The 25956-nt window shown below is 49.8% G+C and overlaps 10 protein-coding genes across 10 annotated transcripts; 8 read left to right on the top strand and 2 right to left on the bottom strand.

Moving 5' to 3' along the window:
• Window positions 1–1615: 1615 nt before the first annotated feature.
• Window positions 1616–4184, top strand: K441DRAFT_588945 (uncharacterized protein; the record flags this gene model as incomplete). Its single annotated transcript, XM_067644736.1, has 5 exons — window positions 1616–1747; window positions 1804–1958; window positions 2008–3082; window positions 3135–3986; window positions 4038–4184. The coding sequence occupies 5 exons, from the start codon at window positions 1616–1618 to the stop codon at window positions 4182–4184; spliced, it is 2361 nt and encodes a 786-aa protein (XP_067497922.1).
• Window positions 4185–4338: 154 nt separating this feature from the next.
• Window positions 4339–6062, bottom strand: K441DRAFT_312987 (P-loop containing nucleoside triphosphate hydrolase protein). Its single transcript, XM_067641114.1, has one exon. It carries the CDS (start codon window positions 5885–5887, stop codon window positions 4760–4762), a length of 1128 nt encoding a protein of 375 aa, XP_067497921.1. The 5' UTR covers window positions 5888–6062; the 3' UTR covers window positions 4339–4759.
• Window positions 6063–6548: 486 nt separating this feature from the next.
• Window positions 6549–6734, top strand: K441DRAFT_588706 (uncharacterized protein; the record flags this gene model as incomplete). Its single annotated transcript, XM_067644723.1, has 1 exon — window positions 6549–6734. The coding sequence occupies one exon, from the start codon at window positions 6549–6551 to the stop codon at window positions 6732–6734; it is 186 nt and encodes a 61-aa protein (XP_067497920.1).
• A 1073-nt stretch (window positions 6735–7807) lies between these two features.
• Window positions 7808–12903, top strand: K441DRAFT_588909 (chromo domain-containing protein 1; the record flags this gene model as incomplete). The annotated part of the gene is made up of 8 exons (XM_067644733.1): window positions 7808–8221; window positions 8271–8297; window positions 8349–8430; window positions 8495–8824; window positions 8874–8917; window positions 8974–9247; window positions 9302–12689; window positions 12750–12903. 8 exons carry the CDS (start codon window positions 7808–7810, stop codon window positions 12901–12903), a joined length of 4713 nt encoding a protein of 1570 aa, XP_067497919.1.
• Window positions 12904–13668: 765 nt separating this feature from the next.
• K441DRAFT_621363 (Endopolyphosphatase) lies at window positions 13669–16380 on the top strand. The gene is made up of 3 exons (XM_067645968.1): window positions 13669–13948; window positions 14023–14569; window positions 14637–16380. Exons 1-3 carry the CDS (start codon window positions 13792–13794, stop codon window positions 16135–16137), a joined length of 2205 nt encoding a protein of 734 aa, XP_067497918.1. The 5' UTR covers window positions 13669–13791; the 3' UTR covers window positions 16138–16380.
• Window positions 16381–16771: 391 nt separating this feature from the next.
• On the top strand, window positions 16772–17739 carry K441DRAFT_700581 (uncharacterized protein; the record flags this gene model as incomplete). The annotated part of the gene is made up of 2 exons (XM_067653259.1): window positions 16772–16886; window positions 16990–17739. 2 exons carry the CDS (start codon window positions 16772–16774, stop codon window positions 17376–17378), a joined length of 504 nt encoding a protein of 167 aa, XP_067497917.1. The 3' UTR covers window positions 17379–17739.
• A 947-nt stretch (window positions 17740–18686) lies between these two features.
• K441DRAFT_588920 (uncharacterized protein) lies at window positions 18687–19925 on the top strand (the record flags this gene model as incomplete). Its single annotated transcript, XM_067644735.1, has 1 exon — window positions 18687–19925. The coding sequence occupies one exon, from the start codon at window positions 18687–18689 to the stop codon at window positions 19923–19925; it is 1239 nt and encodes a 412-aa protein (XP_067497916.1).
• Window positions 19926–20167: 242 nt separating this feature from the next.
• Window positions 20168–21661, top strand: K441DRAFT_690623 (uncharacterized protein; the record flags this gene model as incomplete). Its single annotated transcript, XM_067652397.1, has 2 exons — window positions 20168–20273; window positions 20325–21661. The coding sequence occupies 2 exons, from the start codon at window positions 20168–20170 to the stop codon at window positions 21659–21661; spliced, it is 1443 nt and encodes a 480-aa protein (XP_067497915.1).
• A 302-nt stretch (window positions 21662–21963) lies between these two features.
• On the top strand, window positions 21964–23043 carry K441DRAFT_588877 (uncharacterized protein; the record flags this gene model as incomplete). The annotated part of the gene is made up of 3 exons (XM_067644727.1): window positions 21964–22097; window positions 22197–22474; window positions 22526–23043. 3 exons carry the CDS (start codon window positions 21964–21966, stop codon window positions 23041–23043), a joined length of 930 nt encoding a protein of 309 aa, XP_067497914.1.
• A 192-nt stretch (window positions 23044–23235) lies between these two features.
• Window positions 23236–24608, bottom strand: K441DRAFT_588978 (uncharacterized protein; the record flags this gene model as incomplete). Its single annotated transcript, XM_067644738.1, has 2 exons — window positions 23236–24031; window positions 24094–24608. 2 exons carry the CDS (start codon window positions 24606–24608, stop codon window positions 23236–23238), a joined length of 1311 nt encoding a protein of 436 aa, XP_067497913.1.
• Window positions 24609–25956: the final 1348 nt, after the last annotated feature.

Below are 25956 nucleotides of genomic sequence, written 5' to 3'. Positions count from 1 at the left end.
CGTGCAGAGCTTCGTGCAGAGCTTCGTGCAGAGCTTCGTGCAGAGCTTCGTGCAGAGCTTCGTGCAGAGCTTCGTGCAGAGCTACGTGCAGGCGCGTAGCTGTGCAGACGCGCAGACATTCGTACGGGCGATCAATTGCAGACGTTTGTAGAGACGATTGTATGGGCAATTGATCGATTAATTGTATGGGCGTTTGTACGGGCGTTTGTACGGGCAATTATAGAACCTTCCTAGTATATTAGTGCTGCGTATTAGTAGAGCTTTAGAGCTCTATATAGGTGAAGAAAAGAGACTATATATACATAAGGTAGGTGGCGAAACGCTGATGACGATGCTGACGATAGAGGTGACGACTACGATTTGTAATTGCCACTGTCGACAACGCCACTCAGTCAGTATTTGGTAATGGGAATCGACAATAAGGCTTCGAGTAGAGCTTCGAGCAGAGCTTCGAGCAGAGCTTCGTGCAGAGCTTCGAGCGGAGCTTCGAGCAGAGCTTCGTGCAGAGCTTTGGTAGAGCTCCGTGCAGGGCTCCGTGCAGAGCTCCGTGCAGGTCTCCCCTTAAGCTTCGTTCCGCAGAGCTCTCGCAAAGCTCCACAGCTCTACGCAGAGGGCTGGCGGCGTGGGCGTAAGCGTTCAGCGTTGGTGTTTACTAAGCGGCTCAGTAGTAGAATTGGGGCCTCTACGGCGACGAATTCCTCTTAACATCGCGCGCGTATAAGGAGCTAAAGATCTCATAACTTATAGAGTAGGCTTTTCTCTATAATTTAGTGTAATTTTTATATCGACAGATATTGTGGGAGGGTAGATTAATTTCGTTAAAGTTAATAAGGTCTTCTTATATAAACGATGTTTAGGTTTTCTACAAATCTCGCTAAAGTCCCTCAGACCAAGAAAACGATTGACGTCCTAAATCAGCTTAGCGGACAGCTCGGATATTCCTATATCCGCAATCGATTTCTTGGTCTGAGCTTCTGAGGTAAATTCCGTTGGTGCGGATTTTCAATCGGTCTGCACCACCGGAATCACGTCTGGGGCACTTTCGCAAGGTTTATTACGCACTCCGACAATATCTACGATTTTCCCTATACAAAGTAACGAATCGCTCAACCACGACGGATTAAAATACTACTAAAATTTCATTAATTAGAGAGGTAACCCGATATTTTATGAATATTAGGTCTAAATTAGCCCACGACTACCCAAATTTAAGATTATTTTCGCCAAAAAAAAATCCGTTCTTAAGGATTATAGAAATACCTATAACGTTGCAACGAGTATATATATAAGGCCTTAAAATTAATTAATTATAGAGCTACTTCTTGCGATTCTTTTAAGCCTATATGCAGCCCTAGGCTTTACGTGGGTAGCATTAATAAAGTCTAGGAAAGTCTCTCAGAATCAACTTTTTGACAAAAAAGGTTAGCGATATCCGCTTGCGGATATACGTATGTCCGCTAATTGATTCTACGGTCTGACCTTGCTGAGGTAACATGCAAGCCATCAACGCGACAGCGCCCGGCAAGTGAATCTCCTAGCCACATACTAAAGCCAACTTCTTTTAAAACCCCAAACTTAGCAGTGCCCGAGCATTATAAGTTTTGAATGTGTCAGTATGAACGGGCTTCCACCCAACCCGGTCGTGTGGCAGGAGGCCCGCCATGTTGATGGACGTGTCTACTACTTTAATACTCAGACCAAGGCGACTCAATGGACGAAGCCCGAGGCTTTGATGAGTGAAGCGGAGGTGATTTTTAACGACTCAGTGTGCGTCTTTTATAAACCGGGCTGACCGATACATAGCGAGCACTTCTGAACTCGCCATGGAAAGAATTCACCGCGACGGGTGGAAGGAAATATTGGCACAATTCAGAAACGAATGTGACTACGTGGGAAATGCCAGATGTCTTCCAGAAAGCACTAGCTCAAAATCAACCGCCCCAGAGACCCCCGGCGCAGTAAGATCACTTTCAGTCTGCTTTCTTTACTTCACTGACACATAGACAGGACGCAGACATTTGTTGCAGGCGGCACGTCCAGCCTGTCACAGTATAGCCAACCTAGAGATCGCGAGCGCGATCGTGACCGAGATGAGTACAGCCTTCCTGAACGGGTAGGTGGTGATCGACAAATTGGGTATGGAGGTGGGGATAATGCGCGAAATGCACTTCCAGCAAATTCACAAACAGATCCTGAATACTCTTCATTTGAAGAAGCCGAAGCGGCTTTCATGAAGCTTCTGAAGCGCGTTGGTGTTCAACCGGAATGGACGTGGGAGCAGACTGTGCGCGCAGCGGTTAAAGACTCGCAATATCGGGCTTTGAAAGACCCGAAAGATCGAAAAGCCGCATTCGAGAAATTTGTGGTTGAAGTACGAGCGCAGGAAAAGGACAAGGAAAAGGAGAGGCTCTCAAAACTCCGTTCTGACTTCGCTTCAATGCTGAGATCACACCCAGAGATCAAACACTATACACGCTGGAAGACGGCTCGGCCGATCATCGAGAAGGAGACGATCTTTCGGTCTGCGAAAACTGACGATGAGAGAAGACAGCTCTTTGAAGAGTACATTATTGAACTGAAGAAAACCCATACTGAGAATGAGACAACAAATCGAAAGGCAGCCATGGATGAACTTATTTCGATTCTTAACGCTCTTGATCTTGAGCCATATACACGGTGGTCAAAAGCACAGGAAATCATACAATCAAATGAACGGTTTTCAGGTGATGAGAAGTTCAAATCTCTTACCAAGTTAGACATCCTCAAAGCTTTTGAGAATCATATCAAGTCACTTGAACGTAGCTTTAACGACACTCGCCAGAAACAGAAACACCTCAAAGCTAGGCGCGAAAGACAGAATAGGGATCAGTTCCTCACCCTGTTGAACGATCTTAAATCAGCTGGCAAGATCAAAGCTGGTACGAAATGGATGGACATTCATCCGCTGATTGAGGATGACCCTCGGTATGTTGCAATGCTGGGTCAATCGGGATCAACACCACTGGATCTTTTCTGGGACACCGTCGAAGAAGAAGAACGCGCCCTTCGCGGCAAGCGGGGTGAAGTTCTGGATGTTTTAGATGTCAGTCTGTCCATTGCCATAGCTGAGGCCATACATGCTAATTTTCTAATAGGACAAACGCTACGAAATCACAACAAAAACTACTTTCGAAGACTTCCTGTCTGTGATGCACGCTGATCGCCGTACAGCAAACATTGACCGCGATGATATGTCAATAATCTTTGAACGTCTCCGCGACAAAGTCCTGAAGCGTAACGAAGAGGACAAACACCACGCAGAACGCCACCAGCGTCGCGCAGTCGACAATCTCCGATCTAAGATTAAGCACCTTGAGCCACCAGTTGCGGTAGGAGATACATGGGAGCAGGTACGTCCTCGCGTAGAGAAGCTTGAGGAATATTGTGCTCTTGACTCGGATGACTTGCGCCGCTCTGCGTTTGATAAGTTCATGCGTCGCTTGAAGGAGAAAGAAGAAGATCAAGAACGTGACCGCAGCAGGCGTGATCACCGTGATCGTGAGCGTGAGCGGGATAGACCTAGGGACCGCGAGCGTGATCGAGATTATCGCAACGGTCATGCTGACTCTCATCGACGCCATCGTACGCGAACTCGCTCACCAGAGCCTGACGCATACGAGGCGGACCGCAAGAAGGCACAGGCCGATCGAGAAAGGCAGTATCGCAAGACCGGGAGTAGCACAGGCCTTTCTCCGCCATACCGCAGAGACAGGGAGAGGGATGATAGAGATAGGTTTGAAAGGGACAGGGGATCTAGACAGGTCAGTTTGAGCCATTATGATCGCGAACGCAGGGAGCGTGAAGCAGAGCGGGAGAGATCGTATGTTAGTCGTGCGGATCCACGTGACAAAGGTAGCGAATTGGACTATGGCGAGAGCCGCCCAGGTAGTATGAGGCGACGAAGAGATAGCGAGGGGGAGAGTCCCGCGAGCAGAAGGGATAGCAAGGTTTGTCTCCTTCCTCTTACTTCCAATTGATCACTAACACGTCTTTGGCAGAGGGCACGTAGAGAGAGAACTTCACGTGAGCACACCTTTTCCCCTCGACGACATAGATCTAGGACACCAGCACAGCCTGTTCCGGAACCAAAAGAGGACCCCGGTCTTCGGTCTGGTAGTGAAGAAGGAGAGATTGAGGAGGACTAGCCTCCCACTGAACAGCACATCAGCGACTGAAGGGGTACCTTTAACCTTCAATATTGCGGTATGTTCACGTTCGATGATGCACCCAATTGACTCCATTATAATTGCCAAGATAAACCACATCTCAACTATTCAAATTCAACTTCTACTCTAGCTAGGATAACTTGGGCATGCGTAGTACTTTTAGAACCAAAAATTCAAGAGTGCCACTTAATCCAGAGCATCAGCTATAATTGTGAACCGTAACATCGCAAGCGTTTGATAGCGACTCCCTAACTTGACCCGTACGTTCTACCTGAGTTAACCGGTTAGGCATCAGCCGCGGCTGGCTAATATAGAGATGGCACAGGAGGCTAGTCACTATCCTCAGTATGAGTCATCCTCGTCATCATCCTCGCCAGACCCGCCCTCTTCATCGGGCGGGCCACCTGAACTCCGCTGAATGCAAATGCTGCCCTTTTCGTTTCCGCCAGATGCACTTAGAACGCCTTTATCCAACGGAACCCCCTGTGGTGGGGGCTGGTTATGCTTTAGGATGCCCTTTTCAACTCTCGTCTTCCAGGAAGAACTGCCTGATGTTAGTCCCAATCACACAACAGATGGGCGGAGGGATAATGAAGTGAGTAGTCTTCACTTACGTAGTTGCCTGACAACTTCTGCTCCTGGTCTAGCTGCGAGTGGAACTTATTGATGCGCGGTCGGTACGAGTTCGGGTCGCGGCGGAAGGTGACGTCCAAGTTTTTGAGAAACTTGTTGCAGCCCGTGAGCAGGCTCTCTGGAGAGTTAGCTTTAGCATCCACGGCGGGTTGCCCATCGAATACGATGACTCGATCTGCGAGATACGTGGCCATGATGAAGTCGTGCTCGACGATGAAGGCAGTCTTCTTAGCGTGCATGATGAAACGCTTGATTACTCTAGCTGCAACAATACGCTGCTCGGAGTCGAGGTAGGCGCTGGGTTCGTCAATCAAGTAGATATCGGCGGGTATGCCGAGTGCCAGGACGATGGCAACACGCTGCAATTCTCCACCGGAGAGATTCTGCACTTCCTGGTCGATGAAGTCGTCCATCTTGAGGGGCTTGTAAACATCCGTTTGGAACTGTGGGCTCAAGAAAGCAGCCTTGATCTTTTTGAAGAACAGCTGTCGGACCGTGCCTTGAAATCTTGGTGTGATTTTCTGGGGCTTCATGCTAATGTTCATTGCTGGAATCTTCTTGGTGCCATCAGGCTTCTCTGCACCTGCAAGCATTTTGCAAAAGGTAGTCTTGCCAGTACCGTTCTCGCCCATCATGACGATTATTTCGGAGTCGGTAAACTGGCCAGCTTCAACCTTAAGATGGAAACTGCCCAAGGTCTTTTCCATCTTAGGGTAACTGTATCCACGTGACTTGTCGACCATGAACTCCTCTCCAGCTTCACCAATGCGGAATTGCAGGGATTCTTCGCGGAATCTGAGATTTTCGGTTGGGATGTTGCCGTCAAGGAAGATGTTGATACCTTCTCTGACAGACGAAGGTAACGTAACGACACCGTATACGGCTGGCTTGCCGTAAAGTACGCAAATAAAGTCGGAAAGGTAATCGAGAACTGACAAGTCGTGCTCAACCACAATCACATAGTCGTTAGGCCGGAGCAAGCTGCGAATTATTTTACCAGCATTGAGACGTTGTTTGACGTCGAGGAAAGATGAGGGCTCATCAAACATGTAGCTAGATACAGATCAGTCGTTTTCTGCATAGAAATATTTCGGTAGTTCTTACACATCCGCTTTTTGCACGCAGACCGTGCCAATGGCAAACCTCTGCAACTCTCCACCAGAGAGGAGTGTGATATCTCGCTCAAGGACTTGATTTAATTCTGCAGGCTAATTAGCATGCGCTCATCAGCAATGAAGAAGGACATCTTACCTAGGACGTCAAGGATCTCCTCCAAATTTTCCATCTGGGAACGTCCTTTGATGAGAGTACCAACAGTCTTGTCTGGTCCTTTCACAGCCTTCGGGATCTGATCGACGTATTGGGGCTTGACAACGGCCTTGAGATTATCTTCAAGCACCTTTGTAAAATAGTCTGTGAAGCTTCAGTATATGTTATCGACAAATTTTCCAGTTCTATTACCCACTTTGTAGTTCTGAACCCCGGAAGTATTTAAGAATCTCCTCCCAATCTGGTGGATTGTCATATCTTCCCAAATTGGGCTTTAACTTTCCACTAAGAATCTTCAAGGCTGTGCTCTTGCCAATGCCGTTTGTTCCTACCAATCCCAGAACTTGGCCAGGTCGTGGCGTCGGCAGCCTGTGTAGCTTGAAGCTGTTCGCAGAGTATCGATGGGTGACCTGGGTCTCTAGATTGGTGGGCAGATTGATAATGTTGATGGCATCGAACGGGCACTTCTTTGGACAGATACCGCATCCAATACAAAGCCGCTCGGAGATGAATGCAATCTTAGACTCGGGGGTGACCTCGATGCAGAGCTTTCCGGTACGCACGACGGGACAAGATTTCTTACACTCTTGCCTACATTTCTGTCTAACTGTTAGGCACAGCTCATGAATAGTTTTTGTAGCGACGCACCTTAGGTTTGCACTATTTATAACCTCATTGTATCAGCTCTGGTCAAATTTCTGTATTGTTGGAGGGGTAGTAGTGGGGAGTCTGGCGCACCTTGTCGCTGTTGACTATCGCAATGCTATTTTGAGCGGATATCAGTTAATGAGAACCTCCTGTGTTCTGTGTTCTAGGGCATACCGAGTCAACCTGTCCGCCATTGTAATGTTGTCGACGTAATAGTCTTGTGTGGGGCAAAAGGAAGTGGGGTATTGTAGGTAGATGGTCTTCGGTCGAGGGTGGCTTTTTTTGCTGACTGCAATACCAAATAGCAGTGATCCTCCAAGGCGGCCTTGAGAAGATCACTGGGCAAAAGGGTGAGTCGGTTGGTATGTGTCGTATGCGTGGTATGTCCGGTGAAAGCGCTCTGGCTTTCATTCATGACTGGAATTTCGAACTTGGCTAACTAAGCGGGCTTGGCGCTCCGCTCCTCACAGACGGCAAAGTGCAAAGCCCCAGTTCGCAGCCGCTCTTCTACCCGTACCATCTTCCACCCACCAGTCTCACAATACCACCCACCACAACCACGAAACCAAGCCTCTGTCTCCCCATCCGAGGGTATCTGAGCCATGGACTGTGAGTGCACTGTCTATTTTTTCCCATTTTGCTCTTATTGCTGCGTCAAACTTCCCCGGCTGGCGCTGCTCTGCCGCTCGGCGAAGTCTATCATCTTCATCATATATCACGACAGAGCATCGAATGCTAGCCGATATCTGCATGTACCTGTTACTTCCTGTATCTTCACGTTGGTTTTGACATGATACTGCCCATTTCAGGCCGCGGGCCGGCCATTGACCGCCACGGTGTCTATTCATGTCTTCCATCTCCAAGTCATCAGACACTCGATTTTACGGTCGGACCCTGTTTATTCAAAGTTGTCTCCTTATTTATTGTCGCCTTCTGATGATATTGGGTCGCCGAGCCTCGCCATTCACATTACACCTACTCTGAATTCTCTCAGCCGTACCGTTCTTGAGCTATCAAGCTGACCGTGAGTTGATCTAGCCGGGTCCATCCTGATGCCCTCTCCTCCGAATCCTACTACCTCCTTTCCACTCACGAATGGCCATTCGTCGCCTCTCGCGCTCAATGTGACAAACATAGATGATATGTCATCCCGGAGTGATAGCGAACTCTCTGACATCAAGGACCCTATCGCCGGGGACCCATCCTCCGATGAAGACTCCCAGGGGAAATCATATGATGTAGAGATGGCAGATGGAGTGACCTCGGAATCTTCTGGAGATGAGGATGCTGAAGGAGAAGCTGATGGCGACTACGACTCTGAAACTCCTCCGCCGGCTCAATTGAATACCGGCCGGGCGTGTAGTTCAACGTCGCAGGACTCACGGAGACCATCGAAGCGGAAAGCCAGCGTGGAGGATGATGAATACATAACCCAAAACCCCGAGCTATATGGTCTGCGGAGAAGCGTACGTCCCATCAACATCTTCCATGAAGCATCCATTAACATCATCCCAGGGCCGTGCTCGACCTAACCGCCGAATCGTGAGTATCCCAGTTCATATGTTTCCAAATAGTGCTCATGTGAATTGACAGGTCGAGAGCACTGATGACGATGATGACGATTCTGCCTCCGAGGCGCCTCGTAAGAGACAGAAGACTTCAACCTCAAGAAAGGGTATTGCGCACTCACCTCCTGAGCCCGAAGTGCCCTCTGTGTTTCTGACTTGAATTTCTTGTAGCTTCTCACCAACCCACTCCAACTCTCGCATCCACTGCCGAATCGGACTCTGATTCCGACACTTATGTTGGTGCTCGGAGAAACGTTCCCACAAAGAAGCAGAGGCAGCGCCAACTGCAGGTAGCGGCCGGCTTATTACCTCCCTCGCGAGCAGAAGTCCGCTTCTCCACAAGGCGTAACAGACCTGTTGCCAATTACAATGAGGATGATGAAGATATGTTTGATGACGAAGAATCGGAGTTGACGACACCAAATTACTGGGGTACAGCTGCTGAAGATAACTCACCAGCTATTGACATCGTTCTCGACCATCGTCCAAAAGAGGGTACTGGTAAGTGAACACGTATGACTAGTCGGTCAAATGCTAATGACGAGTCTAGAGCTGGATCCTAAAAATCCACACAAAAAAAACTTCGACTACTTTGTAAGTTTGCAACCATCCTATTGTATACTGGCTCTCAGCCTAACCTCAATTTTCAGATCAAATGGCAAGGCAAAGCACATTACCATGCAACCTGGGAAGAGTTTGAGACTGTATCGGCATGCCGCGGTTTTAGGAAGTTAGAGAACTACTTCCGCAAGATTATCATAGAGGAGATGCATTTCAAGGTGCATCAGAAGGATGATCCTGATGACTACGACAAATATAAAATTGACCGAGAGAAAGTCCGAGAAGCCATTCTTGACTTCCAGCAAGTCGAACGAGTGATCGGTACTCGCCAAGGAGATGAAGAAACGGAATACTACGTGAAATGTACGTTTAGTCGTTGTGCTGTCACTTTTTGAGGCAGAATCTAACATGCAATAGGGAAAGCATTGCCCTACGATTGTTGCACTTGGGAAAGTACCACTCTAGTCAGCAGTCTAGCTCAATCCGAAATCGATCGCTACCTTGACCGATCCTCCAGATTGCCATATTCCGATAGCAAAGAGGCTAATCCTGCGACTCGCAGAAACTTCGTCACCTTAAAGGAACAACCATCATACATCAAGTTTGGCGAGCTTCGTTCATTCCAATTGCATGGAGTCAACTTTCTTGCACACAACTGGTGGAAAGGGAACAATGTCATCCTGGCCGACGAGATGGGGCTTGGCAAGACTGTTCAGACTGTTGCCTTCATGAATTGGCTTCGGCACGACAGGCGTCAAGAAGGCCCATTTATTGTTGTTGTACCATTATCGACTTTGCCTGCATGGGCTGACACATTCAATAATTGGACACCAGACATCAACTACGTTGCGTACACCGGTAAAGAGGAAGCTCGCAAGATCATTCAAGAATACGAACTCTTGGTAGATGGCAACATCAGGAAGGTCAAGTTTAACGTGCTGCTTACAACTTACGAGTTCGTACTTGCAGACTGGCAGTTTCTTTCACAGCTCAAGTGGCAATTCATGGCCGTGGACGAAGCTCACCGGCTGAAGAACCGGGACTCACAACTTTACAACAAACTCTCTGAGTTCAAAGCACCGAGCCGCCTCTTCATAACGGGTACGCCTATCCAAAATACCCTTGGAGAACTCTCTGCTCTCATGGACTTCCTTATGCCAGGCAAGGTGAATCTCGACGAGAACATTGACCTGCAATCCGAGACTGCGAGCCAGAAGATCGCTGAGCTTAGTGCTGCTATTAAGCCTTATATGATCCGTCGCACCAAGGAGAAAGTCGAGAATGACCTTCCCCCGAAAACGGAAAAGATTCTTCGAGTTGAATTATCTGACATTCAACTCGAGTATTACAAAAATATCCTTACTAGGAACTATGAAGCTCTTAATGAGGGCGCAAAAGGACCAAAGCAATCCCTCCTAAACATCATGATGGAATTGAAGAAGGCCAGTAACCACCCGCTTATCTTCCCAAATGCTGAAGCAAAAATCTTGAAAGAGGATGCTACAAAAGAGGATACCCTGAAGGCTCTCATCACAACCAGCGGCAAGATGATGCTACTCGATCGACTTCTGACAAAGCTAAAAAGGGATAACCACCGCGTCTTGATCTTCAGCCAGATGGTGCAGATGCTTAATATTTTGACAGACTATCTTCGATTACGCAATTATGCCTTCCAGAGGTTGGATGGCACCGTTACTTCTGGTGATCGAAAGATGGCAATTGATCACTTCAACGCTCCCGATAGCAATGACTTTTGTTTCCTCTTGTCGACCCGAGCTGGTGGTCTAGGCATCAACCTCATGACTGCTGATACTGTCGTCCTCTTCGACTCTGATTGGAACCCCCAAGCCGACCTTCAGGCAATGGCTCGAGCTCATCGAATTGGCCAGAAAAATCCTGTTAGTATCTATAGGCTAGTATCCAAGGATACCGTGGAAGAAGAAATTCTTGAGCGTGCTCGCAACAAGTTAATGCTCGAATTCATCACCATCCATCGTGGCGTCACTGACAAAGAAACGAAGGAGTTTTCTGACAAAATAGCTCGGGCTAAAGACATTGCTGGCGAACCCACATCTGCTGATGAAATCAACCGGATTTTGAAACGCCGTGGACAGAAAATGTTTGAGCAATCTGGTAATCAAAAGAAACTCGAAGAACTTGACATCGATGCCGTACTTGAGAACGCTGAGGAACACAAGACAGAGCAAGCCCCTGGGCTCACCTCCGATGGTGGCGAGGAGTTCTTGAAGACATTTGAATATACGGATGTGAAAATTGACCTTGAGTGGGATGACATAATTCCAAAGGACGAGCTCGAAGTCATCAAGGCGGAAGTTCAGAAGAAGAAAGAGGAAGAAGAGACCCGCAAACTTGTTGAAGAGAGTGCTCCAAGGAAGCGCAAAGCCCCATCTTCAGGCGACCGCGAGCAGAGAGCTGCCAAAAAGAGAGCTCGGGAAGCAGCTCGGGAAGCAGCGGCTGATGGAAGTGGTTCTGGCGATGACTCCAGTACTGACAATGACCCCAAACGGCCGTTGAATGTTAAGGAGATTCGGAATCTCATCAGGGCTTACGAAAGGTATGGCTCGATAGAGGAGCGCGGAGAGGAGATGATTCGAGATGCTAAGCTTGTTGGCCGCGACATCGATTTGTTAAAAGCTACACTTAATAAAGTGGTTTCAATGAGTCAGAAGTTGCTCAAGGAAGAACAAACAAGGCTGGAAACAATGGAGAAAGAGTCGAACAAAGCCCTAACTAAGAAAGACAAGAAGGCAATTCTATTCGACTACGAGGGTGTTAAGCGTCTGAATGCTGAGACTCTCGTGGAGAGACCTGTTGAAATGCGCATGGTTAAAGAAGTTACCGAAGCCGCGGCGGACTGGAAAAACTTCCGTGTTCCTGACGCAACTAAGCCGGCTCACTACACATGTTCTTGGGGCGCACGAGAGGATGGTATGCTATGTGTTGGCATTGCAAGGCATGGGTATGGTGCCTGGGTAGCAATTCGGGACGATGCAGAGCTCGGCATGGGCGATAAATTCTTCCTGGAGGAACATCGCGTTGACAAGAAGGAAGAGCGCAGTAAAGGAGAAGATAAGAACGCGAAGTCACCAGGAGCAGTGCATCTTGTGAGGAGGGCTAATTACCTTTTGACCGTGCTTAAGGAAAAAGCTGGAACCAACCCGAACGCTAAGAAGCTTATTGAAAATCACCACCGCAACAATAAGAAGTCGCTCAGTGGGAGTCGTCGCCCTGACAAATCGACGAGCGTCTCAGCCAGCCCAGCGCCAAGCAACAGCATGCGCAAAGCAGCACGAGATTCTGAAAGACCGCGCATGCGCGCCCACAGCAACAGTGAGAATCGTCACACTGAAAGTCGTGGCGAGAATAGGCAGAATGAGCATGGTGCACTAGACCATCGACATCGACTCCCAGACCACCACCGTGGTGATCATCGTTCTAGCGTTGACCGCCGCATTTCACAGTCCGATAGGAATGCTACACCAGAGCTTCGACGTAAGGTTAGTGGTGAGGGCGACAAGGCTAAGCATACTAAATCCGAGGAGCTTTCTCATCAACACCATAACCGCAGTGTTGATTTGACCTCGAATGGCGCCCAGAACTTACACCGCGATGAATACGCGGAGAAGAAAATGAGGCCAGTCCGTGACCAGCTCGAACGCCTCAAGAACTGGAAATCATACCCTGAAACAACTCGTACGAAAGTTCTTAAATCATCACTTATAGCTGTTGGTAACTTCATCCGCGCCGAGGTTCGAGATCAGCCCAGCCTGGAAAGTCGGTTATGGTAAGTTTCAAGGCCTTCGGTCGAGAGCCTTTGGAGTTTGAATTAACTAACCATGTCTAGGGAATTTGTGGTCAAGAGATATTGGACTGTGAAGAGGACTGCAGAACAAATGGAATCAATGTACAACAAGCTGGTCGCACAAGAGACTGGCGCGAAGAACGAGAGTAGTCCAAAGGCGAATGGACAAGTAAATGGAGCAACTACAAAAGTTTAGGAGTAGACTTGGGTGTTAGGACTTTGGAATCCTAAATCTCTATTCATTGTGAGGCGTTTCTTCGAGAGGCGTTTTTAACCTTGGAGGGTTTCACTTTTACGAAGGGCATAGCGTCGGCGTTAGGTTCTTTTTCTGATCCGGGAGAATTTTTTTCTTCATGCACGAATATGACCATCGGGCGGCGTAGGCATATTGGCGGGAATCTGATTCAGATTCAGATTTGATGTTATCGCTTTTCATTCCATCGGGCATTAGCAGGACAAAATACGGAGTGTGCATAGGAGGGTGTGGACACATGAACAGGCGGCTTGCCTTGTCACTAGGGCTATTTTACTCTCAAGCGAGACACGCGCAGGTTATCCAATAGAGGATGCATACATTTTTGCAGCTTCTGGGAATCCCCTTGCCCCTCGGAATACCTTAGAGTGCCTTAGAGTGCCTTAGAGTTCCTTAGAGTGTGCTAGAGGGAATTTTGAGTAGGCAGACTTTCACAAGAGCCAACTCAAATTCCAAAAGCAATAATACCGATGAAGCAGTGTATCACGCGAGTCTTATCTCTTTCCCATGCTAGGCCAGCAGCTGATATTGGGCTGCGTGCTTATTAGCCCCCAGTAGCTCCCACTGACGCCGAGTTGTGCATGAGGGTATGGTGGAGGGTGTGATGGAGTGTGGCAGAGGATGTGGTGAGGCGTGTCCATCATCGCGTCAGCGACGCAACAAACGTGAAATCCTAACCAGTCAACAAGGGGCGTGCGCGCTGCCAGCCAGCTGCTGTTCCTCCCTGTAAATCCTCCCACGTTTCTTTAAACACTCAGCGCCGGTCAGCCATGTCCTCCTATTCTTCCTCTTATCCCGGATGCCTCTAACATCTTTGACATCCTTCTCAGGATGGCTTCTGTGCAGTCGCTGTTGGTTTTAGCGCTCTCGATTTGGTGCATATGCTGCAATGCTGCCCCGCAGGTTGGCGCAGGTACAGCTGCCAGGATAAAGGCCCAGCCACTTTCACGTGGCCGCAAGCTAAATGGCAGATTTCTGCACATAACTGGTACGTCGACTTCAGTGCTGCAATACTCTCGGATCACCATGTGCGAAGGGGGAAACACTGACGGGCTACTCCAGACTTTCATCTCGATCCTTTCTACAAGACATACTCCTCCACAGAGAAAGAAGCGGCTTGTCACCGAGGACATGGGCCCGCGGGAGTCTATGGCGCAGAGACGTCCAACTGTGATACTCCGACATCCCTTGTCAATGCGACTTTCCAATGGATCGAGGAGAACCTCAAGGGCACTATCGACTTCGTGATCTGGACGGGGGACTCGGCGCGGCACGACAACGATGAGAAGTTTCCACGGAGCGAGCAGCAGATCGTGGAACAAAATGAGTTGCTGGTTACCAAGTTCACAGAGGTTTTTGGGAAGGACGACAACATCAACGACACGGACCCTACAAACGATTTTACCATTCCTATCGTTCCGACGTTTGGCAACAATGATATGATGCCGCACAATATCTTCAAGGCTGGGCCGAATAAATGGACGCTGAAATACTTGAAAATTTGGAGGAATTTCATACCGGAGGCGCAGAGGCACCAGTTCCAGAGGGGCGGTTGGTTCTACGTGGAGGTGATTCCCAACAATCTGGCGGTCATCAGCATGAACACGATGTAAGTCACAAGAAAGCTTTGGCATAGAGTCAGTGGACATATGGCCAGGTTACTTATGGATCGGCAGATACTTCTTCGACTCGAACTCAGCTGTGGATGGCTGTGCCGACAAATCAGAGCCCGGATACGAACACATGGACTGGTTACGAATACAGCTACAATTTCTCCGCGATAGAGGCATGAAGGCTATCCTAATGGGTCACGTGCCCCCTGCGCGGACAGATAATAAGCTAAGCTGGGACGAAACGTGTTGGCAAAAATACTCTCTATGGATGCAGCAATATCGAGATATCATCGTTGGGTCTCTCTATGGACATATGAACATCGATCACTTCATGCTTCAAGATTTCAAGGACATTGGTAAAGATACAAAAACAGGCAAGATGGGGATTATGAATACCCGTGTAAGCATGCTCGAAGATGGGGAGATAACAACTGCCTCTGCATCCGATTATCTGATCGATCTCCGCGACGAATGGGCTAAGCTTCCATCTCCACCCGGTTCGCCATCAATGGCCGAATACACGGATGGTAGGGGAAATGAACTGTCCACCTGGGAATGGATTCTGGAATCACTGCGTGGCCAAAAGAGGAGCAACAAAAAGAAGAAAGGCGGCAAGGGAGACAAGGGAAGCTTCTTAGATAAAATTGGTGGTCCATGGGGCGAGCGATTCAGCGTATCTCACATCTCGGCTAGTGTTGTTCCAAACTACTTTCCAACCCTGCGAGTCTTTGAATACAACATTACTGGCTTAGAAGACCTCGTTATCCCTGATGACGCTCCTCTTAGTGGTTTTCAAGACGACCCTCAAGTCCTGTTCAAGGGCGAATCACCGATCCTGGATGGCTCCGTTGAGCTTAAGAAGAAGAAGAAAGGCGGAGAGGAGAAGGGAAATGTCAAGAAGCCCAAGAAGTACAAATTCGTTATTCCATCTCCGCCTTCAAAGTCTGCTCCGCCAGGTCCAGCTTATTCCCCCCAGACTCTCTCTCTTACTGGATATGCTCAATACTTCGCTAATCTTACGCACATTAACAACGACTTTGTGGATCAGGAATCTGGTCCTGTTGATGCGCATAAAATGATTGGTGCCGAAAGGTGGAAGGAGGGGAAACATCAAGGGAAGGAAAGCAAACACCGGAAACCGCATCCGAAGAAGTTCAGGTATCAAGTCGAGTATAATACTACGGATGATAAGATATTCAAACTTCAAGACCTAACGGTAAGGAGTTACCTGGATTTGGCACGTAGGATTGGAGAATATAAACAGAAAGGGCAAGAATTTCTCGAGGAACAGAAATATGAATGCGAGAAAGAGGAAGAGGTGGAGCATGGCAACGCTGATGCAGAGAAAAAGGGTAAGGACAAGAAGAAGAAGAAGAAGAAGCATGGGAAGCACGGGAAACACGGGAAGCACGGGAAGCACAGGAAGACCACTATCTGGTTTACATTTATCAAGCGGGCGTTTGTGGGGACTTTGGATCCAGATTCGATCGAGGAAGAGTTTGAATCTCGGGTTAGGAGTTATGAGGAAATTTCGGAGAGCATTATGGCTTCGCCTGAGCTATGATATATCAAGGATACGGTGGATTTTTGCGTTGTGCCTCAGCGCAGCATTGGCATGGGACGGTGTTTAGGTGGAAATGTCGGCTGGCATTTGATGGTTAAGCGGAAGTATTCATGTGTGGATATCTAGAATTGCTTTTTATGCACGATACCTACTTGCCTAGGGTACGAGTGAATGTTTCTTTATGTTTTCGTTATTGTAGGTAGCTCATCGGACATCAATTTAATCTTAGAACTTTCTAATAGTCACTCCTAACTGATTGAGTCTATATCCCACAGTCAATACCCCATAGCCCAGGTGAAACTGTTCTAAGTCTAGTTGGTCCTCCATGGAGGTACTTCTCTTTACTTATCTTGGCAGCTTCGGCCTGAACGAGACTTCAAATTGCTCGAAGCTACTACTTTGTCATTCGAGAGATGCAGCAACGTCAATCGAAGAGTAACCTCCACAGACGTGACGGACTATCTTCTATTTCTCGCATTATACTTCCAATCACACCTACTTGACTTGCTCTGAAAATCTAGATTCGGTTCAATGATCGAGAATCTGCACCACAAGTACCTTTCCCCGCTCAAGCAGCAGGTACTTAAAGATGCACCTACCTTAGGAAAGACCAAGTGGAAGTCGACACTTAAAAATGTCTCAACAAGCTCTATTCGTAGAAGCCATCGGCCATCCAGTCGTTCTGGGCACATGGCCAATCCCTGAACCACGAGAGAACGAAATCCTAGTCAAAGTAATCAGCGTTGGATGTATGTCCCTCTACCCTTCCGCTTTCCATCGAAACCAATACCTGCCTCTCCCATCATTAACCCAAGCCCAGTAAACCCTCACGATAAAAAAATCCGCGACGAGGGCCTCTTCACTGGCGACAAAGCGCCCTACATCCTCGCCAACGACATCGCCGGCACCGCCACGCGCGTCGGAACAGCCGTCTCGCGCTTCCGGCCAGCGATCACGTCTTCAGCCAGACCGGCGCGGGCTTCCTCGACCGCGGCGGCTTGCAGCAGTACGCGCTCGTCGACGCGGACCTCGCGGCGCGCATCCCCGACTCGCTCACCGACGATGCCGTCGCGACCTTCCCGACGAATGCGATGGCCGCATTCGTTGCGCTGTTCCATGCGTCTGGCTGCGGCGTCCCGCCGCCGTATGCGCCGCCGGCGGAGCGCGACGCGTTTAGGGCGGAAAGGCATGCAGTCGTGGTGCTGGGTGCGGGAGCGAATTGCCGGAGGATGGGCGTGTAGTTTGCGCACGTAGCAGGGTTCGGGATTATTGTCGCTGTAGCAGCGGCGAAGGAGTGGAATGTGAAGTTACTGATAGAGAGCTTGGGGCGACGCATGTCGTTGATCGGCATGCGGAAAATGTGGAGGAAAGGGTGAGAGCGGTGGTGGGGGGCGGGTTGCGGTGAATGGAGAGGAGGTTAGGCTGCTTTTAGGCAGGGTGAAGGGGACGCTGGTGGCCGATGAGGAGAGTGTGACAGGGAAAGGGAAGGGTTTGAGGATAAATTCTCGATTGGGTCGGGACGTGTGCATCGGGAGTTATGAGTGTGGTTTTGGAAGCATCTTCCTAGTTAGATTGATGAGGGAATCGTGAGGCCGTTAGGATATGAAGTTGTCGAGGGGCTAGATGGGAGAGGGTTAATGAAGTATTGGATGGGTATCGGGACGGAAGGCAGTCGGGAAGGTGCATGTGCATCCTGACATCTCGGTAGTCAGGGATGGAGCTGAGGGCTGGTTAGGTTAACATGGATAGCGCCGATTGCTGTACGTAGCACTTTAAATTAGCTTTATCCCTTAGCACGTCGAGAGCCTAAGAGAAGAAGTTGTTTGACAAGAGCCGCAGCCGTAGCGGCGGCAGTAGAGGACTCTTGAAGCTCATCCGCAGTTGATTGTTTCAACGTTGCATGGCTGCCTTGGAGTCGTTTTTAAAAAGTAATAGGAGGAACTCCATGGGCATTCGCGCAGGCTTGGGGGCTGCGATATAAGCTGCCTGCTCGCCAGGCAGTAAGAGCAGCTTGTATACGGTCCTCCGCATCTAGTGCTTGAGGCCAGCGAGGCATGGGTAGACTGGTGGTAGAGTTAAGGCGTGGAAAAGTATGTAGCTGAGAAAGTCGATTGTGGAGCGGTGTATACTTCTTTAGGTAATCCAGGGAGCGGTCAAAACCCCGTTACCTACGTTATCATGTATGAGGCCTTAAAAACATATTCAGCACAATTTAAAGCGGCCCGCAGCTGTACTTATCTTGCTCTCGTCGCAGAGTGCTGTACGCGAATCACTTGATGTGAGCACTACAATTGAGCATCTCCCCATTTTTGTGGCTGGCGATCACACCCCACCTCAATTTGGTCATGTGCAGGTTTGTATTATTATTGCTACTCCTACACTCCTCTATCGTGCTTTCCCCCATCTCACAACAACAGTGGCCGTTTCAATATCATCCGAAGATGCTACTCTATCTCTTGGTTCCAGATCTTGAGGCAAAATCTAGTTCCTTCGAGTTTGAAGGATATCATTGGGCACTTGAACCGCATGATCTTGAAGCAGACGATGTAATGGAGCCTGTGTTTACCTGCATTTCTTATAGTTGGGGGCCTGGGCGAGAGCCTAGCCCGCTCCGTATTAATTTCGATATCTCCGATCGGACACTGCCAGCATTAGCTACTGCAATAAAGCATCGACCGTCCTGCAAGCGCGTATGGATAGACGCCCTCTCCGTCCCTGAAGAGCCGCAAGAGCGGGCTCGCTGCTTGGGAAGTATGGGCTACATCTACTCTCTGGCCGAAGAAGTCCTCGTCGTACTCTCAAGTGGAGCACAGACGGCGCTCGAGCAAATGAGCAAGTCGCACCGCATTGACCATGACAGCCTCCATAATTTAGAGAAAGAGGATTGGATATCCAGAGCATGGACGTATCAAGAAGCTGTCAACAGCAAGGAACTATACATTACTTGCGAAGGGCCACATGGCGCTCTTGTTGCTGGAGACCATTTCATGAATTGTGTGGGGTACACGCTATCCCGCCTAGAAGGCTCCAACTTCGACAAGGAGCAGCAGTTTCCGCGCCTTTCTGCTTTCCAGGACCTCATCGGGGATTACGCGATTGCAGGCTATGAGGAGCGGTCCGCGCTGCAGGTCATGTCCAACATGGACAAGAGGACCTCGAGCCGACCGGGCGACCATTTCTATGCCATGATTGGCGCGATTAGCACCACTGTCGCAGATTTTTCTGGCACAATAGACCCCTGCGAAGCGTTCATGGTATTATGCGAGAGCAAGGGCGATTACTCTTTTATTTACTCGGCTGCGAAGCGCGATCCGGCCTTCATGAGACGCTGGCGACCGGTGGCTGGGGACTTACCATCTATACTCCCTTGGCCCGGCTGGGGTGCGGGTCAACCTGGTCATAAAGAAGGAAGTGCTTTGTACTTGGACTTCATGATGACGTTTCAGAGGTCGCCAATCGAAGAGGATGGGGAAAGATTTGTTAGGGAACGGATCAAACCCACCAATACGCAACTACAACTGCCATTGCATCATTTGGCTTACACTTTTCTCCAGACTATGGGGTTTAGAGGAAGTTCGGAATATGTTTCCACAGCCAAAGGCTATTTTTTTCCTTTGGAACCTATGAAATCTGATGATGTTGTTGTCTTGGTAGCGACCAAGGTACGCTGGGCATTTGGTGCACCTGGACTTGCTTTTATTGACGAATTGAATGAGAGAGTCTATATTCCAGGGGCTTTCGTTGGGTGTATTGATGAGAAGGATTCGACTTCAGTTAGAATGATATAGGAGCTGAGCCAATTCATAGCTCGAGCCGATCCGTCTGCGGGCCTCTCGGTATCGGCTGAGCCAGGCGTAAAAATGTTGGAAATCATTGCATAGATGCGGGTTTGCAGAATGAGAGAAAGCCATTGTGCGGATGGTCGAAATCCTTCGGAGCAGGCCCTGCTCCCAAAGAAAGCCGAACTTTCATATCTCCAAGAATTTTCTATAGCTATCCCAGCCCTATCACCACCAGCGATCCCCCAGATATGGCAGATCAGGATGCGGCAGCTTCGCAGAACAAACCTGCAGGCTCTGCGGGCCCAGCAGCCGCAAAACCTCCCAGACCCCCCAACCCAGTGTTCAAGATGATGGGTGCCGTCCTCTCTTTCTCAAAATTCCAATTCCCAAGCTCACAATGACTAGGCCTCCCCAATTTCCGGCCACGGCTCCCATCGCGCAATTGGATGATCTTCCTCGCAATTACCGGCTCCTGGACGGCGGCGCTGGTGTACGACCGGCGGGAGAAAAAACGTGTGCAGAAGAAATGGGCGAAGCTGGTCTCGCACATTGCGCAGGAGCCGCTCGATACGCAGACCATGCCGCGGAAAGTCACGATATACCTATCGGCACCCCCCGCTGACAGTTTGATGTCCGCCCGCGACCACTTCCATGAGTACGTGAAGCCGATGCTCGTGGCGGCAGCGTTGGATTGGGATGCGGTGGAGGGGCGGATGGAGGGCGATGTAAGAGCTGGGTTGGCGGAGCGGATACGGAAGTTGAGGAAAACGAGGGGGGAGGAGTCGGCGGAGCCGTTGGAGGAAGATTTGGATGTGGTGCTAGCGCAAACACGGCAGAAATCAGGAGTGAAGGCCTGGGATGGGCCAGCGGGAGACATAATTATTGGGAGGAATACGTGGAAGGAATATATCAGGGGCCTGCACGAGGGGTGGTTAGGGCCGTTGGATCCTCCTAAATCACCGACGGATGCCGTGCAGGAGGCTACGAGCTCCAATATACTAGAAACTACCGCTCCTGAACAACCGACTTCTACTGAGTTTAGTACGGACACGGCCTCGACGCCTGTTGATGATGCCTCCCCAACTGCTCCTGTAACCCCACCAGCTACTCCGGAAGCTGAGAAACCAGCAGAGGAAGAATCTAAGAAACCCGCTAAAAAGAAGCAACCGCCTCCATTCAACACCACCGCCTCCTATGGAACCTCCGTAATCTCCCCGAATTGCCCGCTTGAGTTACCACCTTCGACTACGATACCTTTTCCTCACCTCCTTGGGTTCCTTAATACGCCAATCCGCATGTATCGATTTCTAAACCGCCGACACCTTGCAGACGACATCGGCCGGCAAACCGCAGCTGCTGTACTTGCAGTATACGAGCCCTACGGTAGCCCTGGAGAATCGCACTTTAATCCTGAGAGCAACCCCTTACCTTCCGGCGAGGAATCGAACGATAGCGCTAGCCAATGGGAACAGCAGCGACAACTTCAGCATGAAGAAGCAGAGTGGCACAAATCTGTACGAGAGCGAAAAGTTGATGATGGTGGGGAAAGAGTGTGGTTAGACGACATCGTGCTAGATCCGCGAATCGCGGAACGGATGCGGAAGTTCGAGCTCGACTCCGAGCACGAGGAACGGGCGCGCAAGATTGCCGCTGAAATCGGAGATCCTTGGTGGAGAGGGGTCTGGGCGAAAGGGAAACAGGAAAAAAAGGGGTCGAACCAATGGGGAGATGAAGTGGAATAAGCCATGCTGCATTTTTGGGCATGATATTCGCCGCGACTTTAGTAGACTTAAGGCCTTGTACGAATAAGAAGTGTACAATACCGGGACAGACGGATATGGGAACAGGAACAGGAACGGATACCTCTGTACAATAATGCGTAGCGGTGGGGCTGGCATTGTAGATAGACGTTTGCTGGCGGCTCTTCTATCTTCCTTGCCGATTCCTAGATATATGTCTAGGAAGGCTGTGGTAATAAGACCATTTCACTCTCATCACATTGATTCTCACATTCGCGTGACTGCATCAAGTACTTGATCAAGCTATGACGGCACAATCCCACCCTCACCACATCCCCTCCATCCCCTACACCTCCCCCGCTACCCCCCTCCAAACCCTCGACATCTGGCTCCCCCGCCCACTTACGGAATCTTCGCCCACAAACACCGTCTGGATCATGTAAGGCCAATTCCGACGCCCACTTCGTCTGCGCTCTGCTGGAGCCGCAGCCCACGCGTATCTCCCACCCACCTCAACCCAAAACTCACTCGCCCACAGCTACGTCCACGGCGGCGCCTGGCGCGACCCGGAGCTCACATCCTCCCAGCTGCGGCCCGCGCTCGCGCACCTCTTCCCCTCCCCCGCATTCCCGCCCTCGGCCTCCATCGCCCACATCGCCGGCTTCGCGAGCCTCAACTACAGACTCAGCCCCTACGACTCGCACCCGACTTTCCCTAGCGATCCGCACGACGAGAGCAGGAACGTGCGGCACCCGGTACACGTGCGGGACGTCGATGCCGCGTTCGAGTGGCTGAGGAGCACGTACGGCGTCGGGCGTGGGTCAGCGGGCGGAGATGCGGTAGAAGGCGATGCAGGCGCGGATGGAGCGGCGCGGTATGAGTGGGTCGGTATTGGGCATTCGTGCGGCGCAACGCTGCTGCTTCAACGCTTGGCCGGCATTGGGTTGGGTGGTGTTCCGGCTTCTGCCCACGTTCGGCCGCCGGTTGCGTTGGTTCTGCTGGAGGGTATCTACGATTTGCCGCTGCTGCTGAGGAATCATAGCCAGCCCGGGGTCAAGGAGATGTATGTGGAGATTCTGGAGGGTGCGTTTGGGACGGAGAGGGACGTTTGGGAGCGGGCGAGTCCGGTTAAGGGTACATATGGTCGGCACGAGGTGAGGTTGATTGTACTGGGACAGAGTGAGGAGGATGAATTAGTGGAGTGGGAGCAGGTGGAAGCCATGGAGGGGGTTTTGAAGAGGCAGGGATGGGCTAGGGAGGGTGGGGGCGAGGGGGAGCGGGTTATTGTGGTCAAGAAAATCAAGGGGACCCACGACTTTGTGTGGGAGGATGGTGCACAGGTGGCTATGTTAATCGAGGAGGTCGTGAGGCAGTTGTTTAGGTGAGGTGTTGAGGGGTAAATGGGGTATAGTCTTCAGAGTGAAGTGTATAAAAAAAAGCGATGAACAAATGTGAGGGTTTCAAGTTGTATGCTTGATTCAAAAATCAAGAATACCTACCCGAATATGAGCGGTGGTGTTTTCATCTATTGATACAAAGTAATGTTCTACAAATTCCTTTTAGTGCCACGAACTCTCCTAATGCCTGTTCGTTGTCTTGTCGAAACTATCCAGTACAGAGCTCGTTACGTCATCTGTCGTAGTCCGCACCTGCTCCACCTCCCTCTCGAGCTCTTCAATCTTCTGGATTCCGGGGGTCGAGGCGCTGGTACCTCCGCCTAACATTTTAGTAGCCATCGCTTTAGCTTGTCCTTCATTGACTTTTCTGTAGACCGCCATTGCACTGGCAATCATACTTCCAATATCACCCACATTACCAGGAACAATAACTGATGTTCCTTCCTTGGCAAGCTTGCCAAATGCGTCCACGTACTTCTCCGCAACGCTCAAACTAACGGCGTTCTGTGCCGCGCCTTTGCCTTGCGCAATGGATTTTGCCACCGCATCAATACCCGTAGCCGTTGCTTGCGCCTTCAGCAAGATTGCTTCCGCCTCACCACTGGCCATGTTGATTTGTTCCGCCTTCAGCGCCTCGGACGCCAGGATCACACTCTGCTTCCTTCCCTCAGCAATGTTGATCGCGCTCTGTCTCTGACCCTCGGATTCCAGAATCTCGGCGCGCTTGCTTCGCTCCGCAGTAACCTGTCTGTGCATAGCTTCGACAACCGGCCCCGGGGCATGGATATCTCGGATTTCGTAACGCAGGCAGGTGACGCCCCAGTCCTGGGCAGCCTCGTTGATGGCAGCGGTGATGTTTGCGTTGAGGTTAGCGCGCTCTTTGAGCACGTGGTCGAGCGAGAGTTGGCCAATTTCTGAGCGCATGGTTGTTTGGGCGAGCTGCGAGATGGCGTATTCGGCGTCTTCGACCCCATAGCTTCATAGAATGGTAAATTAGTTAGGGTACCTTCAGGACGTAATCAGAAAACAACGCCGTACCTAGCTTTGTATGCGTCGAATACTCGCGTGTATAATACGCCATCTAATTCCAATGTGACGTTGTCCGCCGTGATTGCGCTCTGGCTGGGGATCTCAATTGCTGCTTCTTTCAAACTCTTGACGTATGCTATCCGATCCAGAAACGGTATCAAGATGGCGAATCCGGGCTGCAATATCTTGTGGAACTTCCCCATGCGCTCAACTATCCATGCCGTCTGCTGTGGTACGAAGCGGATGATGGTATTCGCAGGAAGAGACTGTCTCTGAAAGTAGGATGTGGGCGAGCTACCAACTCCTGTGGCCGAAGCGAGAGAGAAGAGGCTATTGCCCGTGGTCTGCGCGAATGACTGGGGAGACTGAGAGAAGTGCCGGATGGGGAGGAGAGATGGATGGCGAGAAGTTGGTGGAGTTGATAGCGCGGCAATGGCGGGCCTTGATAGTGTCCCTATTCGGTTGCTGGAGGTTCGAAATAAGCTTGACATGGCCGACTCGACCAGCTGAGCGGCTGGCGCCATGTTGAAGCCGTGATGTGGTCGGAGTGATGCTGCAAGGAAAGTCGTCGCCGAGCTTCGCCTGCAAGCCCCTGCGCGTCACATGCGCGTCACGTGCTTCGCTTAAGGCTATTCGTGAGTATTCCTTAACCCGCTAAAATTCGTCCATTCGTTATCAATAAGAATTAGCCAATTAGATCAACGAGGTCGACTATACGCGTTGTTTGGATTCGTGTGATTACCCTTTGGCGAGCACGGGATTCAATAACACCCACCGCAATGCCTTCTAATCGTGCTAGAATTTCTATATAAAAGATAAGTGCTAGACACCTCATATTAAGCGACTCAGCTCTAAAGAATAAGCTTATATATCAAAATACTATGGTGTTTAGCCTCCATCAAAAGCTTCATATTCCTGAGTACGGGCGTTGAGTGCAGCTCGATCGATTGACTGGATCTTATCGATAACAGTTGGACCCGAATTGACGTGCTAAGGGATAAGAGCCTAAAGTAAGATAATAGCTATGGCTATAGAGAGGGTTTTTCTACTTTCTAAGTTAATAAAATAAAACCTACACCATTGGAAGTACAATTAAAAGGCATGGTTGATTAAATATATGTTGGTATTGGGGGGATTTCCCGCGATCACGTGATAGCATCGCTTGTATATCCATGCAACGGTAGCGTCCTACCAGAAAGTGATCCGTGCACTGGCAAAATAACAAACGAACATCCAAACTTAATCCGATTGGTTCTATCGTGTTGGATCTTATCGATAACCATAGGACGAATTGTGAGGGATAGATTCATTCTTCGTCCACCTTATGGAGCCTCCTCACACACCGCCATACACCTGCGTTCCTGTGTGACAATATATTATTGAATCTATAGAGGTAATACGCGTACTTATAACTCTAGTATTTTGGTGTTCCGCGCACGGTCTAATTATCGTAGGACTTCGCCAGGGGAAGGGATATCATTTTTTGTATGTCAACGGTTGCGTCTTTCGTGTGAACCCTTCTGGGCGAGGTGGCTCTATATGTGTACCATTTCGGCTGCTTATTTATCTAGCCTAAGAGCCTTAATGTAATAATACCATTAATCGTTATCTCAGGTGCCCCAGACCCTCGTTGAGGAATTCGCCTCTCACTTTATGAATATTATACAATTCTGTCATAAAATTCTGCCAAGGAAGGTACCGTGCGCAAGCGATCTAGCCAATCAGAGCACGTGTGAGGCAATTCCTCTCCGAGGGTCTGAGGGANAATGGTNGCGTTTTNCACCCTTACACCTNATAGTTTTCTTNTNCTTTTNAGATAGAACTTCCCCACTANANCTTATTTTTCCCTAAGATTNGGTAAGCTACTTNTTA

This window comes from Cenococcum geophilum (genome assembly GCF_001692895.1).
Source record: "Cenococcum geophilum 1.58 unplaced genomic scaffold K441scaffold_68, whole genome shotgun sequence".
In the NCBI taxonomy this organism is placed as follows: Eukaryota; Fungi; Ascomycota; class Dothideomycetes; order Gloniales; family Gloniaceae; genus Cenococcum; species Cenococcum geophilum.
The sequence above is the reverse complement of the archived record's forward strand: the minus strand, read 5'-3'. Positions and strand labels throughout refer to the sequence as shown.

What these genes read in the sequence shown, in the direction of transcription:
- K441DRAFT_312987 (XM_067641114.1), bottom strand. Translation starts at nt 5,887, where the DNA reads ATGTTTGATGAGCCCTCATCTTTCCTCGACGTCAAACAACGTCTCAAT.
- K441DRAFT_621363 (XM_067645968.1), top strand. Translation starts at nt 13,792, where the DNA reads ATGGCTTCTGTGCAGTCGCTGTTGGTTTTAGCGCTCTCGATTTGGTGC. An exon ending in CAGATTTCTGCACATAACTG is followed by an intron (nt 13,949 to 14,022) that starts GTACGTCGACTT and finishes GGGCTACTCCAG; the next exon opens with ACTTTCATCTCGATCCTTTC. An exon ending in GTCATCAGCATGAACACGAT is followed by an intron (nt 14,570 to 14,636) that starts GTAAGTCACAAG and finishes ATGGATCGGCAG; the next exon opens with ATACTTCTTCGACTCGAACT.